The sequence below is a fragment of the Suricata suricatta genome, chromosome 9 (genome assembly GCF_006229205.1).
Source record: "Suricata suricatta isolate VVHF042 chromosome 9, meerkat_22Aug2017_6uvM2_HiC, whole genome shotgun sequence".
In the NCBI taxonomy this organism is placed as follows: domain Eukaryota; kingdom Metazoa; phylum Chordata; class Mammalia; order Carnivora; family Herpestidae; genus Suricata; species Suricata suricatta.
Window position 1 is genome coordinate 9,148,803 of NC_043708.1, and position 14,375 is coordinate 9,163,177.

General features: G+C 47.6%; 1 protein-coding gene across 1 annotated transcript; it reads left to right on the top strand.

Moving 5' to 3' along the window:
• The first annotated feature begins 5,864 nt into the window (after nt 1-5,864).
• SERPINA12 (serpin family A member 12) lies at nt 5,865-14,173 on the top strand. Its single transcript, XM_029950981.1, has 4 exons — nt 5,865-6,504; nt 8,176-8,446; nt 12,323-12,470; nt 13,982-14,173. Exons 1-4 carry the CDS (start codon nt 5,871-5,873, stop codon nt 14,171-14,173), a joined length of 1,245 nt encoding a protein of 414 aa, XP_029806841.1. The 5' UTR covers nt 5,865-5,870.
• The last annotated feature ends 202 nt before the right edge of the window (nt 14,174-14,375 follow it).

A 14,375-nucleotide genomic window follows, 5' to 3' on the forward strand; every position in this document is an offset into this window, starting at 1 on the left:
GTGGGAAAATGCAGTGCAGTTCCAGGGTGGGTGTCCTGAAGGAAATTCAAGAGGAGTTCCAAATCTGGGAAACTCCTCTCATGAAGAGAGCACTGGGCTTCTTGGGTGAGGCCCCGACTCATTTTCATGCATGTCCTCCTTCCGTGCTTTTTTAGAGGAAAAACCTTGGTGGGTCTGGAAATGCAAGTTGTTCTGAGAGATAAAGGGATCCCTCCAAGTCAGGTCTGCCCCTGCCCTATGGTTCAGACTATGCTCAGCCTTATCTGTGAGCTGTTTGTATACCTTTCTCTCTCCCCAAGGACAGAAGCTGTATCCACCAACTTACTATTTCATGGAGAAAGTGAGACCAAATGGCCAGCTTCATTTTTATTTGCAGAATTGCCTTAATGAGTAGGGACTTCCACTCTGATCCATCAAAACGCATGTCATGACCTTAGATAACTCCTATGTCCTCTGTGCCTCTGTTTCCCCTTTATGGCACAAGTGGCCCCAAAATTGATGGTCGCTCAGCTTTCCCAATGTACATATTCCCTCATCCTGGAATGAGGTCAGTGAAGACAGGGGAAATGGACCAGACAAAGAGCTGGAAAGTGCTTGAGGATTTGGAGAAGCCTGTGGGGCTGGCTGTGCTCATTGTCTCAGAAGAGAGAGCCCCATGTTAGGCTCCAAGGAAGGCTGCAGGAGGCATTGCACCTGTGCCCTGTGCTTGGCACGTAGGAAAGGCTCAAAATATTTATTAAGAATGAAGGCATCGGATGCCTGGGTGGCTTAGCTGATTGAGCCTCCGACTTTGACTCAGGTCATAATCTTGCGGTTTGTGAGTCAGAGCCTCAGGTCAAGCTCTGCTGTTAGTGCAGAGCCTGCTTCAGATCCTCTCTCTCCCTCTCTCTCTCTGCCCATCCCATGCTTGTGCTTTCTCTCTCTCTCTCTCTCTCTCTCTCTCTCTCTCTCTCTGTCTCTCTCTCTCTCTCAAAAATAAATAAACATTAAAAAAAAAGAACAAAGGCAGAAATCTCCAGGGCAAATATAAGGATGAGATGATGTACTTGTGCTTTACCCTCTTCATTTCCCAGGAAGAAGGATGAAGTCTCCTGCAATAGTCATTGGTTTGGTTCCTGGGTCATCTCTCATGTCCAGTGGTATATGTCTCACCACTACTTTGTTCTAAACTTGCTTCAAAAAATAATAATGTCTAATACTCTTAGAGCTATCTCCTCATAAAACAGTATTAACCCCTTAAAGTAGGTAGACCTCAGAGCATCCCTGGGACATCTCCTCAAGGCCAAGGCTGTGATGCCGATCTTTTGGGATGCCAAGGCACATCATTAGGAAGGATTCCTCAGATCCTGCAGTCCAAGGGAAGGCATTAAGTTTATGCAAGTACTGTGCCCTCCATGGAGAACTCTGGAAAGGAGTGGAAGAAAAGTGGAGTCTCAGAGGGCCTGCGTCTACACAGAGCATGGCAGGACCCCTCTGTCCAACCTGTGCAGGAAGATGCCCCTCACTGAGCAAATGGCACTGTGGCTGGCTGGCAATCACTCAGGGCTCAAGCCACTGGGGAGGTAGCTCATCCAAAGCACTCTCAACTTTTCAGTCTCACTGGCATGAGGACAGACACTACATGTACTTTTTCTTGCCAGGCAGTTCCAAAGAGCCCCAAACCGCTATACATCGAGTAGTTCTGATTCCTGCATGGGTTGTTGCCGCTGTATTGTTTTTCCCCAACTACTGGTAAGGGTAAGAATGAAAGGATTTTCAGCATTCTTTTTTTTTTTAACTTTTTTTTTAATGTCTTATTTATTTTTGATACAGAAAGAGACAGAGCATGAGAGAGGGAGGGGCAGAGAGAGAAGGAGACACAGAATCTGAAGCAGGCTCCAGGCTCTGAGCTGGCTGTCAGCACAGAGCCTGACGCGGGGCTTGAACCCACGAACGTGAGATCTGACCTGAGCCAAAGCCGGAGGCTTAACCGACTGAGCCACCCAGGCACCCCCAGCATTCTTGAAAGTGCTATCCTATCCTACTCTTCCAACCCCTTAGTCACTTTGATGGGCTGATTCTGACTACTAAGCTCATCAGCATGGTGTGGGAGGTGAAAAACAGAGACGTGTTGCATCCACCCCGCCTGGCCTCTCCCCGGGGCACCCCTCCACATGCAGACTGAGGGGGTCTGAGCTGCTCATCCAGAGAGCTCCTCATCTGGCTTGCATCTGTCTTCGAGAGGAGTGACTCCTGGGTCAGGACCGTACTATTTTATCTATTCATAACAGAAAGGAATTGTTTCCTGAAATTAATAGGGAATATGGGACCAGGATAGTCCGAGAAGAGTTGAAAGACTGATGGTAGCTCTATTCTCCCCATGGGGCCCCAATCAGGTCTTGTTCCTTTTCTTCTTATTTTTTTTAATTTATTTTATTAGTGTTACAACCAAATACAAACACACACACACACACACACACACACACACACACACACTCATTCCAAACTAAAACCCAACAAAGAATTGTTCAACACAGCAGTCTATCAATTTATTGGGAAATAACCGGTTGTTCAGCTATTTTAATGAATGAAATAAAAGTTAGCCTACTCAGGCATCTGGGACCAATGCCCATCTGACAAGACTGAATCAGTTTAGAGCCAGTGATGATAGATGGAGAGGCCCAGAAATGGGGCTACTGTGGGTCATTTAGGGGAGGAGAGGCCAAGCTGTAGGGACTCAGTGGGGTGGGGCTGGAGGCAGGTAGGGAGGTAGGGGAAGCTGAGACCCGGCCAGGGTGTGGTCCACATCTGCAGGGCCAGGGGCAGCGAGATGATTAGATGCAACTAGTGGGGAGGAAGCCAGAGTGTCACTCCTCTCCTCCATTGAATAGATGAAGAAACTGAGGTTCTCAAGCGTTAATAAACTTATTTCATGCCACCTAACTGACACACAAGCAAGAAAGAACCAATATCCAGAATTCTAATTTCATAATCAGTTCTTATTACAAAAACTTGGAGAAATAGAAGACACTTTTAGGGACCACTAACCAAGCGGTTTTTAAAATGTGGTGTGTGTGTGTGTGTATATGTGTGTGTGTGTGTGTGTGTGTGTGTGTGTGCATGCGTGTGTGCACCATCTATGCCAGAAGTTTCCAGCAGCTTCCCTCTTTTGCTCCAAGATCTGGCCCTGTGGCCAGACCCACACTCCACTCTCGGCAAGTTGCCCAAAGGCTTTGCACCTCACCTGACTTGTGAACCCACTGCTGAGAACATTCTTTCAGCTCCTTGATGGAGCTCCACTCCTGGGCATTGAGAACCAGTGCTCATGCACGCAATTATCTGCTCTGAATACAAGAACTTTCTATTTTTAAACCACACAGACTTTGTAAATAGTACAGCTTGCTAATCCGAGAGATCAAATCCTTTCTAGTTTCTGTTTTCTTTCCTTTATCTGAAACATTCTCAGGGATTTTATGAACCTCCCCTTTTATAACCTATTTTCAGACAGCTCCTAGAGCCCTTGTTCACCACCAGCAATTTTTAATTTTTACTAAAATATATATCATGAGGAGTGATCATGAGAGATCACATAAGCTGTGAGAGGGGGGACCTTTCTGAGTATCACATAGCCAAAAGATGTGAGGTCAGAGGCCAGAGTCCTCACTGCTTGGTAGTTCTGGCATATTTAAATATACATTTGTATTTGAATGCTTTTGGCCTTGAGTAGCTGACTATGTTACTCTCACCAGCATTACTGGGAGTCTGGAGACAGAGCGGGCTCTGGGTTCATCTAATCTGTGGCCCCAATTCTGGTTTCTCTGCAAAACCCTGTATGCCCCCTCTCTGTGTTGGCTTTGCCCCAGAGTCATTTCCCCCATGGGACAAATTGTAGTCCTTGACATTCCTGCCCAGGACATCCAGAGAAAAAGAGAGTGCAGCATCCCCATATGCCAACAAAAAGCCCCAAAATTCATTCATTAGATCACATAAGCCATGTGCCCCTCCCTGAACAGCTGTCATGGCAGAACCTCACTGCATCCAGCTTGGATTGGGCCCAGCTCCTGAACCACCCCAGTGAGGGCCCCCTTGGAGCTGGAGGTGGGGCCCTGCTCTGAAGCACACGGGCTGTCTAAGGAGGGGGAGATACTTAGAAATATAAAGTTCCATTAGAAAGATGGAAGCAACTGTAGGATTCACTAGAATTTTCAAACCCTGGGTCAGAGCCTCTTTGAAGACCCTGTCCATGGTGCTGAAGGCTGTGTCCAAAGGACCTGACATAGAGGGTTTGAGGGCATGACGAACTTGGGGATTCACGGCACATCGAGGTGTAGATCCTGTGCAGTTGTTCATTTACCCTCTTAGTCAGTCAACTGGAAAGGGCCCACTCAGTGCCGGACCCAGTTTCCCTAGGCTGGGGGTGCTGTGAGTATTGGTTGTGAATAGCTCACAGTTCCCCTTCCCACTCCAGAAAATTGTCTTTGGTGGGTAGGGGCGAACTGTCCTGGGAAGTTCTACCCTAGGCCCTGCATCTTGGGGAAGACTGAGCATAACCACTGAAAATTGTCCAAAAGGCCAACCCCCTTTGTCCCACAGGGTCAGTGCTGCCATGTGATTGATTTTCCAGAGCCCTCTCCTGTGGATCAGGCCAAGTCTCCATACTACATGGGGCTACATCCTTGCTCAGTTCCTTCCCTCTCTGTCCTGATTCCCTCACTTCCTGTGGGACTCCACATAGACAGGCAACACATGCCTGAATTCTCACTGCAGGCTCTGCTTCTTGGGAACCCACTCTAAGACAATCATGAACAGTCTTTCCTGTTGAGTAGCACACTATTTCTCATGGATTGCAAATAAATAGAGATGTACATTACAGGAAAATACACAGTAAAAACAAAGGACTGAGCAAAAATCTGCTTTCATTTGACATATAAATTGGTATAAAATTATTGATGGTAGAATGTCCAACTAGAAGAATCCACACACTTTTTAGAATATCATACTTTTGGCAGCTCTCTGTAGCTTTAGGGCTAGAAATTAGGGGGAAACATAAAATGAAACTTTTGTCTCCCTAAAGCTCAGTCTTTTTGGGAGATATTGAGCTGAGAAGTGGCAAAAAGGGTGAGTCCTGGAGCCAGACATATTTGGCTTTTCTTCTCTGTAATATTGCCTTTCTTTCTCAGGATTCTTTTGATTGTAAGGAAAAAATCCAACTAAACCAGCCAACAGAAAAAGGGAAATTTTATAACTTGGAGAAACAGAAGTGGTTGAGCTTCTGGTAAAGCTTGATCCAGGGACTTCAAAGACTTCACCAAGCATTTCTCCTCATTTCTTTCTTTCCACCTTTGTCACTCTTCTTTCCTTCTATATATGGAAGCCATACCCACACTGGGTTCTAGGACTATATCATTAAGCCAGACACCCCAGAATTAAGAGTCTTGTGTATTCTCAAGGAAAGACACTGACTTTTCTGATGCTGGTCACTCTCATCTCTTAACTAATCAATGTGGCAGTGGATAGAGAATTCTGAAGGCCTAGCCTCAATCACATGCCCACAGTGTGGGTTATTCCTACTATGATCCAATGGAGTGAAGGGAGCAGTTTCTCAAAGGAATTGAGATACCATCACTATAAGATGTGGAGAGGAGTACAAAACCAAGAGCTTTTTTCTACACTCAGACCTTTCATTTATGAAATAAGGACAAATGTTTCTAGTCCCCAGACTGATTGCAAAGTATAAATGTTAAAATGGATGTCAAAGCATTTATAAACCTCACCGTGCTGTTTCTTTCATCTGGTCCTCCTTGTGGATAACATAAGGGCAGTAGGATTGTTTTGTTCTTTTTTTCTGCTAACCTCAGGTCTACTACTCAACAGGACACTCTCCAAGGAAAATGAATCCCATGTTGGGCCTGGGCTTACTTCTGGCTGGCCTTCTCACTGTGGAGAGTCTTCTGCAGCCCAATCTCCCTTCAAAGAATCATGGAACAGTGAACCAGACCAAATCACGGCATGAAAGGAAGGCAGCTGAGGAGCTCACAAAGCGGAACACAGAATTTGGCTTCAAGCTTTACAGGAAGCTGGCCTCCAATAGCCCAGACAAGAACATCTTCTTTTCCCCATTGAGCATCTCTTCGGCCTTCGCTATGCTATCTCTGGGTGCCCAGGATTCCACCCTGGATGAGATCAAGGAGGGTTTCAACTTCAGGGGTATGCCAGAGAAAGACCTTCATGAAGGCTTTCATTACCTCATCCACAGGATAAACCAGGAGCGCCAGCGCCTCAAGCTGTACCTCACAAACACCTTGTTCATCGACAAGAAGCTGCAGCCCCAGAAGAAGTTTCTGACAAGTGTCAAGAACCAGTACAGTGCAGACACTGTCCCCACCAACTTCCAGAACTTGGAAGATACTCGGAAGCAGATCAATGACTATGTCAGTCAGAAAACCCAGGAGAAAATCAATAACCTGATCAAGAATATAGATCCTGGCACTGTGATGCTTCTTACAAATACTATTTTCTTTCGAGGTAAGTTGAGGCATGTTGGCATGGAAAGGATAGAGTGACCAGTAAACTTGGATTACAAACCTGGATTGGCTGCTTGCTTGCTCTGCAACCTTAATTCACATGTAAAGAAACTACCAGAACTCCGCTTTTCCTATCTGCAAAATGAGTACGTGTATACACAACTCACAGGGAATTTATTGGAATCCAAAGTAAAAATGTATGAGAAAAGAATTTGGGAAGTCTAAATTATTCTCTATATGTGCATTTTCATTATTACTTATTATCCTAATACAACATTGTTGTAAAGATTGGAGTGACATTCTTTTCCCTGTTTCTTAGATGAGGAATGTAGAGCTTAGAAAAAGATCGACTTAGGGTTACAATGCCAGTCAATCAGGGTCCGGACTAGAATCCACTTCTCTTGACCCACAGGTTGTGCACTTTATTGCACTCCAAGTAGACACCCAGAATGGTAATTGTGTTGATAATGATGATGAGTTTCACTTTGGTGGATGCCCTGGCCTCCTTGTCACATTTTTTTAGATCCCCTGGATCTGAGGGTAAGAGACTGAAAAAGAAGATGGAGGAATATTCCCAAATCTAGGCTTCATTTACCCCCCTGACCACCACCACACACAGCCACTCACATGCCACATGCACACTCACTGGTTGGCCAGCATAGGGGAGACTCAGAGGTCAATAGCCCTCAGACCAGGCAACATCATGGCTGGCCTGTCAGAAACATGGTCCTGAATATGGAAGTGAAGCCCTCCCAAAATCCACAGTGAGATTTATGGCATAGAGGAAAAGAGAAGAGGGAGAGAAGAGAATCTGGAATTTCCCAAAATTTCTACATCCCCTAGATTGCAAAAGCAATGGCAACAATGATGCTGATGATGACTAGCATGCACTCAGCACTCACGGTCCAAGATCACTGAGCTTTGCTGCTTTTCCTACACAGTCACACAGCGCCCCTATGAGGTACCCATCAATATCTTCATTCTTCAGACAAGGACACTGAAGCCCAAGAGATTGAGGTACTTGTCCAAGGTCATCCTTCTGGAAAAATGAAGCCAGAAGTTGAATTCAGGGACTTGGCCCTCAGGGTCCCATACTGAGGGCTCTGAGATTAGAGGGTATGAAAAGGCCCAGGTCTGAGTTTATGCTGAATGGCATCGAAGAGTACTCAGGGTCAAAATGGAGTGGTCCGAACACCCAGATTTGAGTGTTTGCTTCTCTCCAGGAGGCTCCCAAAAGCAGCCTGTTCCATCAGTTTTCTCAGTCCTGCATGAGGGCAGCTACTCCAGGACTGAATTAGAATAGAGCTGAGTATTTTTGCTCACATAAGACCCAAGTAGTTCCTACTAAGTATACCCAGGCCTCTCTACTGGGAGACAATCCAAGGGCTCTCTCAACCTCAGGAGCACCTGGGCTTCGGGTAGTTCACAGGTCTCCTCTCAGGTCAGCAGCACTGGTCATGGCTTCTTTGGAAAATGACAATCAGATCCATGCCCAACTTATCAGGAGATTTCAGGGCATGGCACATGGTATTCCTGTAGACCTGTCCTGATATTCCAGAGGATCTAAACCCTGTCCTTGAATTCACATGGATAGATACCAGTGGTTAGCTGGGTCCAGTCACCTCTTCCCTTTCAGGACACTCATGTCACTTTGTTCTTCTTCAATCCTTAGCCAGGTGGCAACAGGAATTTGATCAAAAATCAACTAAAGAGGGAGACTTCATTCTGGATGGAAACAAGTCCGTGAAGGTGCCCATGATGTTCCGTGGGGGCATGTATAAAGTTGGCTATGATGAACAGCTCTCCTGCACTGTCTTGGAAATGCCCTACGAGGGCACCATCACTGCCATTTTCATTCTTCCTGATAAGGGCAAAATGAAGAATGTGGAGGAGGCCTTAAATATGGATACTTTGGTCAGGTGGAAAAAACAAATGACACAAAGGTAAGAGGGTGCCTGGTATATGCAGCTCCTCCCTTTTTCCTCTTTACTTTTTCTAGTCCAGATCTATTGAGCTCTCACTCCATGACCAAGTCCTATTTTGAGCTCCATGATGAACTTGAATTTTGGTAGAAAGTAGACCAGAAAATGAGTCCTAGGAATATAGTGAAACACTTAGAAGGAGATGGTTATGTCATGAGAATGGAGTGGACAGAGCAAAATCATGGTACAGTGGTGGGGGGTGCTCTGCAGAGAAGGCAGCATTGGAGTTAAGTCTTCAAGGCTGAACAGTGGTGTGTGTGGACGAGAAAGAAGTGACGAAATCCTAGGCAGAGAGGAATTTCAAGGACAAACACAAGATGGCAAAGGGAGTTGTTTGTTGTACAGAATCATGTTTTTACTTGTAATGTTATCATAAAACCAGTGAAGGGTGTCCCAAATAAATTATTCTAATAAGAATTGAAGGACCAAAGTGAGTAAATAATTTTTTAAACATAAAATTAGAACAGATTTAAGATGATCCTACAAAATGCTTCTCAGGCACTTGTTTAACAGTAGATTTTCCTGAGAAGGGTAAAGGCTGGGGACTTGGCATCTGTGTAGACTTGGTGTCAGTGTAGATTTTCATGGAGCCTGGGGAGCTGCAGGGCCAGGACAAGCATATGGCACTGGAAGTAGTGGTGGGTCTATGAGGTGGAGAAGGCAGTCTCCACTTGGGTGGGAATGGTATCAGGAACAGTCTGCTCTGTGTGCTCTCTCTTCCACTTGTCCCCTTTATCATTCTCCACCCAGAAGGTCTTTGGTGAGAGCCTCTGCCATGGCAATATTCTGTCAGGAGCTGAGGAGAGTCCTAGGAGATGTAGATATGATGCCCGGACTGAGCTGGGCTACTGTGGGTACTCTGTCACACAGAAGCATACCCCTGAGGAACAGCTGAACACATATTGGATCTCTAAGCTGAGCTGAAAGCTCATGAAAGAGAAATTCCAGTTCTGAATGCTTCAGATAAAGTCACTGTACCTGGAAGGGGAGAAGCAGCAGGCTGGATGGTAGGTCATCCCAAGAGGGCTGCTATGTCTTGGAATCTGCACATCACCCCATGATCCTCCCTGCTGCAAACCAGGCCTGCCAAGGGTAACGGTCCCTGGCTCCTGAAACAGGAGGCAGTGTCTGGGTTCCAACTTTAGCTGAGACCTAATTTTCTCATCTGTGACATGGCCCACTAATGCAGGTCTCATAGGACTCTTGGGAGGGCCAAATATAGCATAGTGTGTGCATCCTGACCCCATGGAAAGCACAGCCCTCCACCTTCCAATGGGTTGGAGAGGCAGGGTTCCAAAGTTCTCAGAAGATCATCTGAACTTTAGATTTTTTGAGTGACAGGTGTCTTGTAGATGTGGTCTCCTTACCTACATGGTGAACCTCTGGGATGGCAGCCCCATTGGTTGAAATGAAAGCACATTTCTCTTAACCTGGGGATGCTGCCAAGGAGGCTGGCAGTTTCCAGCCTGTGCCCTCCAGTTTTGAATTCACAGAGGTGTCTTGGGGAAATGAAGGGTATGGAAGGGTATGGGAAGTGGGCTGCATGCCCTCCACCCACACTTTATCCAGAAATCTTGGCTTCATGAGACGTGAGCTCCATAAGGTCACATTTCTTTTAGTATTCAAATTATGATGACCAGAGACCCTATAGCTGGGCTGGAGGGACTCAGCTTCCTCATCTCCAGGTTATTCCTGCCAGTTTCCCATAGGGCACAGATCTGGTCCCAGCAACTGGTGCTGCATGTGGCCTGTGCCCAAGCCCCTCATCAGCCCTTGGACCTGAGACTGCTATCAGGATACCACTAACTGCACACAGATGTCCCTGGAAGACCGTGACCATCTCTCTGGTTTGGGGAGATGGGCCCACACTCATCCTTTTGTAAGATAAGCCCTTTGAGATTTCCTGCAGGCCAGGACAGGCTTTTCTTGAGGTTTTGGCTTAACACAATCAAAGATCTCCGCAGAGGCCCAGGGATACTTAGAGCACACAGGATGGCTTCTTGCAAAGTCCAAGTGCAGGCTGCTCTTAGGGGCTCTTCCACAGTGCCCCCCAGCTAGCTCCTGTTCCTGCCCCTCCCCCACCATGTTAGGACTGCAACCACTTCCCAGGGGACTCCCAGCACCAAGTCCTGTCCCCTTCTCCACCACCACATTCTTCACAAAACCGACAAAATGACCATTTTCAGCCCTAAGCAAGAGCACATTGAGCCTCTATTCAACACACTACTGCGGTTCCCCATTTCACTCAGAAAAAAATGACCCATCTTGTTTGATTCCTTTGCCTCCTTCAAAGTTTCTCAAATCTTCCCCATGTCTCAGCATTCCTGCTTCTCCCAAGTTAATTTGTATTTTTTCCCATTGCATGCACTGCACTGCCTTCTTATGCACAGACGCCTGGTCTATGCATCAATGCTTATGGGATGTTTTTCATCATTTGGGTTTTCTTGCCTGTCTTCCCTGCTAGAGCACACACTCAAGGGCATGCATTCTGCCTCTTTTGTTCACACATGCATGCAAGCCCCTAGAAGACCACCCCCTGTATACAGGAGGCACTTAAATTGTTGAGTGAATGAATGAGTGGGAAAGTAAATCTGAGAGTCACAGGCCCTATGTCTGGTATTTAAAGCCATGACACTGAAAGAGATCCTTCTGGAGGAGGCAAGATAGAAAAGAAAAGGACCGAGGGGGTGGGGCCTGGAGCATCACAGACAGTACAGATGAGTGACGAGGTGATGTTGGCAAAGAGGGAGAGAAGGAGTGGCCGGTGAAGGAGGGCAAGCTGGACTTGGGTTGGAATGCTTCCAGGTGAAATAAGTGGACCTGCTGTCAGGGAGCTGTTTCCTGGATCAATCAAGTCAAGGCCAACAGTGATCCCAGACAGTGGGACGTTAATGGCAAAGGTCTAGGTGGTGTGGGCTGAGAAATAGTGGAAGAAATTGAGATCTCTGGCAGACATGATTAATTTCTGCTATGAAAAGGAGGAAAAGAAATGGGCTGGAAGCTGAGAAGTGACTTGGGGTCAAGAGAAATGTGTTTACTTCTGATTTGCAGGATCGAGGTTATCAGAGAACATGGTCTATCCCTGGGGGCGATCAGGCAGATACCATTTATATTGCAGAAGAAGAGAACAAAAGTGGGCAGGAATGAGGTCTTGGATAGGCAAGAAGAAACAGAGTTGAGGGCCAGGAGGACAGACGCCCAGGGCCCAAGGGTGCCCTAGGGCCCCTGACTCCAAGCCCCAGGTTGGGAAGCCAATCCGTGTCCCTCCCGCAGAGGATGTGAAGCCACTAACTCCCAGGCAAAACGAGAACCACTGCTGAGCACCTACATGCATTTGCTTTCGCACCTTGCTGTCCCATGCTTCCTGTGATTAGCATCATCTTTCCACCCAAGTGACTCAGGGACGTGAGATCATTTGCTCTGAGAATCGGAATGGATTTGCACTCAGTTCTTCCCAGCTTCAGATCCCAGGAACTTGCTGCCTCTTGCATCTAGTTTGCTGGGTCAGGATTGGCTCAGGACTTAGGCAAAGCTGATATTGTAGTAGGGACACCTCATGTCTGCAGCTCATGGGGCCCTGAAACAGTGGGGGCTTGAGAACACTTCTGTGGATGAGGGCTGTGGGGCAGTGTTGATAGTGGGAAGAGACATAGTTCAGAGATAAGTGTTTTGAAGCCAGGGTCCTAGGGTCAGAGTCCCTCCTCATTCTGGGGACAGAAAGAAAGTCTGAGACCTTCAGTGCTGAAAGGGCCAAAGTCCCACTCATCATCTGCCCTGTGGCCAACCCAGGAAAGCAGGGACACCCTGCTGCTCACCTGTCACTCCCATCTCCCCCAGGGTCGTGGACGTATCTTTGCCCAGATTCTCCATCAGCGGGACCTATGATCTGAAGAGGACGCTCTCCTACCTGAGTATCACCAAAATCTTTGAGGAGCATGGTGATCTCACCCGGATCTCCCCTCATCGAAGCCTGAAAGTGGGTGAGGTAAGCCGGCCTGGCCTGGCTGCCACCACCTCCCCCAGGGAGCCTTCGCAGAGCCCTGGGCCAGAGCCACTCAGGCTGGGTGTCAGTCCAGCTCTGTCCCTAAGCAGCCGTGTCCTCCTGGGGGAGCCACATAACTTCCCCATGCCTTGTGCTTCTGGTCTTTGAAGTTGGAAATATCAGGCTCCTGATGCTATTTTGGAAGTCGATTCTGTGTAACAAACAATTGGCCAATGCCTGGAACATTTATCAGGCTTAGGACTGGTCTAGCTGGGACCCAGGGTCTCCCCAGAAGGCCTCACGGGCTTGTTGGGAGTAAGTTGCAAAGCTGTTCTACATGAGCAAGCCAAGTGGCCTGTGATTTCCAGCAACACTGAATACCTGGGTGCTGGGGGCAGAGAGAACCCCATGGGGTAGCGTCCCAAGAGATAGCAGATATAAGACAGGACCCCCAGTTAAATCCAAATTTCAGATATGTGACAAATAATTTCCTTAGACCAAAATATGGGATATACTTACAGTAAACAAAAAAAAACACCTCATCATTTCTCTGAAATTCAAATTGAACTGTATGTCCTATATTTTATCTGGTGACTCTACTTCTAAGTTAAAAGGGTGTTGGGGTGGGGATATTTCAACAAGCAGAGATAGGCGTGGGGAGGATCTTCCAGGAAAGGGAACGGCCTGGTCAAAGGCTTGCAGGCTGGAGAACACGGCGTGCTGGGTGATGGGGGCTGTCTGGTGCTCCACGGGAAGTGCAGGCCGATCTGGGAGAGATCCTTGTGGCCAAGCCGACTGGACAGGAGGCAATGGTTCAGATTTGTTTTCCACTTTGCAAGAGGGAGAAAGACAATTAATAGAACTTCCTTGCTTTTAAGTTCTCCTGCCACAGACTTCCTCCCATCAAGAGTCAATGCCAGCTACCCCCCTTCCTGCAGTTTCTGCATTTTTTTCTGCAGTTAGATGTGCTGATGGCTGTGATTCTATGTGTCAACAATGGCCATTGGCCCACTAGGTAAAGTGTTAGAATCTCATAGAGTGGAATGAAATGTGTCAGCGGTCCAAGAGCCCCATCCATCTCCCAGGGTGGGTCACCTGGTCACAGATGTCAGGGTCCTGGGGTGGATCTGGGGTCTCAGTCCTCTCCAACGGCTCCCCCAGAATCTGGCCCCTTCCTCACCGTCCTCCAGGCAGATGAGAGGACTATGGACGACAGGACTTGGTGAGGTTCAACAGACTCTGCCATTGTACCCTGACACTTCCCTGTCATTCACGGAAAGTTAGCAAGCCCCCCCGCCCCCTCCGCCCCACTCTGCTGCAAAGGATGCTTCCCTCCCTCCCTGTTTCCTTTGCGTTGTACCTACTTGCAATGACCGCAGAAGAGTGCGGAGCCCCGGGGCAGCTGGCACCAGCCGGGTTACTGCCATGCTGGGCAACCTTGGTGAGGCTTCTCCCTTTCTGGACCTCCAACATCAGCAAGCTTGGTGACACTGACCTCACTCCTGATTTTGCAGGCGGTGCACAAGGCGGTGCTGAAGATGGATGAGAAGGGCACAGAGGGCGCAGCGGGCTCTGGAGCACAGACACTGCCCATGGAGAAGCCTCTCTCCTTCATTATGAACCATCCCTTTTTGGTGGTTATTGAGGATAGCATCCTACATGCCGTGGTCTTTATAGGAAAGATTACTAATCCTACTGGGAACTAAGGGGGGATTCCAGCTTGCTGCAGAGATGGCTTGGGGCTGAAAACATTTTGTCTGCCTGATTTGGGGATTGCAGGACCTTCTAATCTAATCTGACTCCATCAAGAGCTCCCAAGACCACCATCCAAAGAGACAGCATGGCTGGCTTTGGGGGCTTCTGTGCCCCACCTCTGCCCTCAGCCCTTGCCCTGCCCATTCCAGCATG

What these genes read in the sequence shown, in the direction of transcription:
- SERPINA12 (XM_029950981.1), top strand. Translation starts at nt 5,871, where the DNA reads ATGAATCCCATGTTGGGCCTGGGCTTACTTCTGGCTGGCCTTCTCACT. An exon ending in AAAAAACAAATGACACAAAG is followed by an intron (nt 8,447 to 12,322) that starts GTAAGAGGGTGC and finishes CATCTCCCCCAG; the next exon opens with GGTCGTGGACGTATCTTTGC. An exon ending in GAAGCCTGAAAGTGGGTGAG is followed by an intron (nt 12,471 to 13,981) that starts GTAAGCCGGCCT and finishes CTGATTTTGCAG; the next exon opens with GCGGTGCACAAGGCGGTGCT.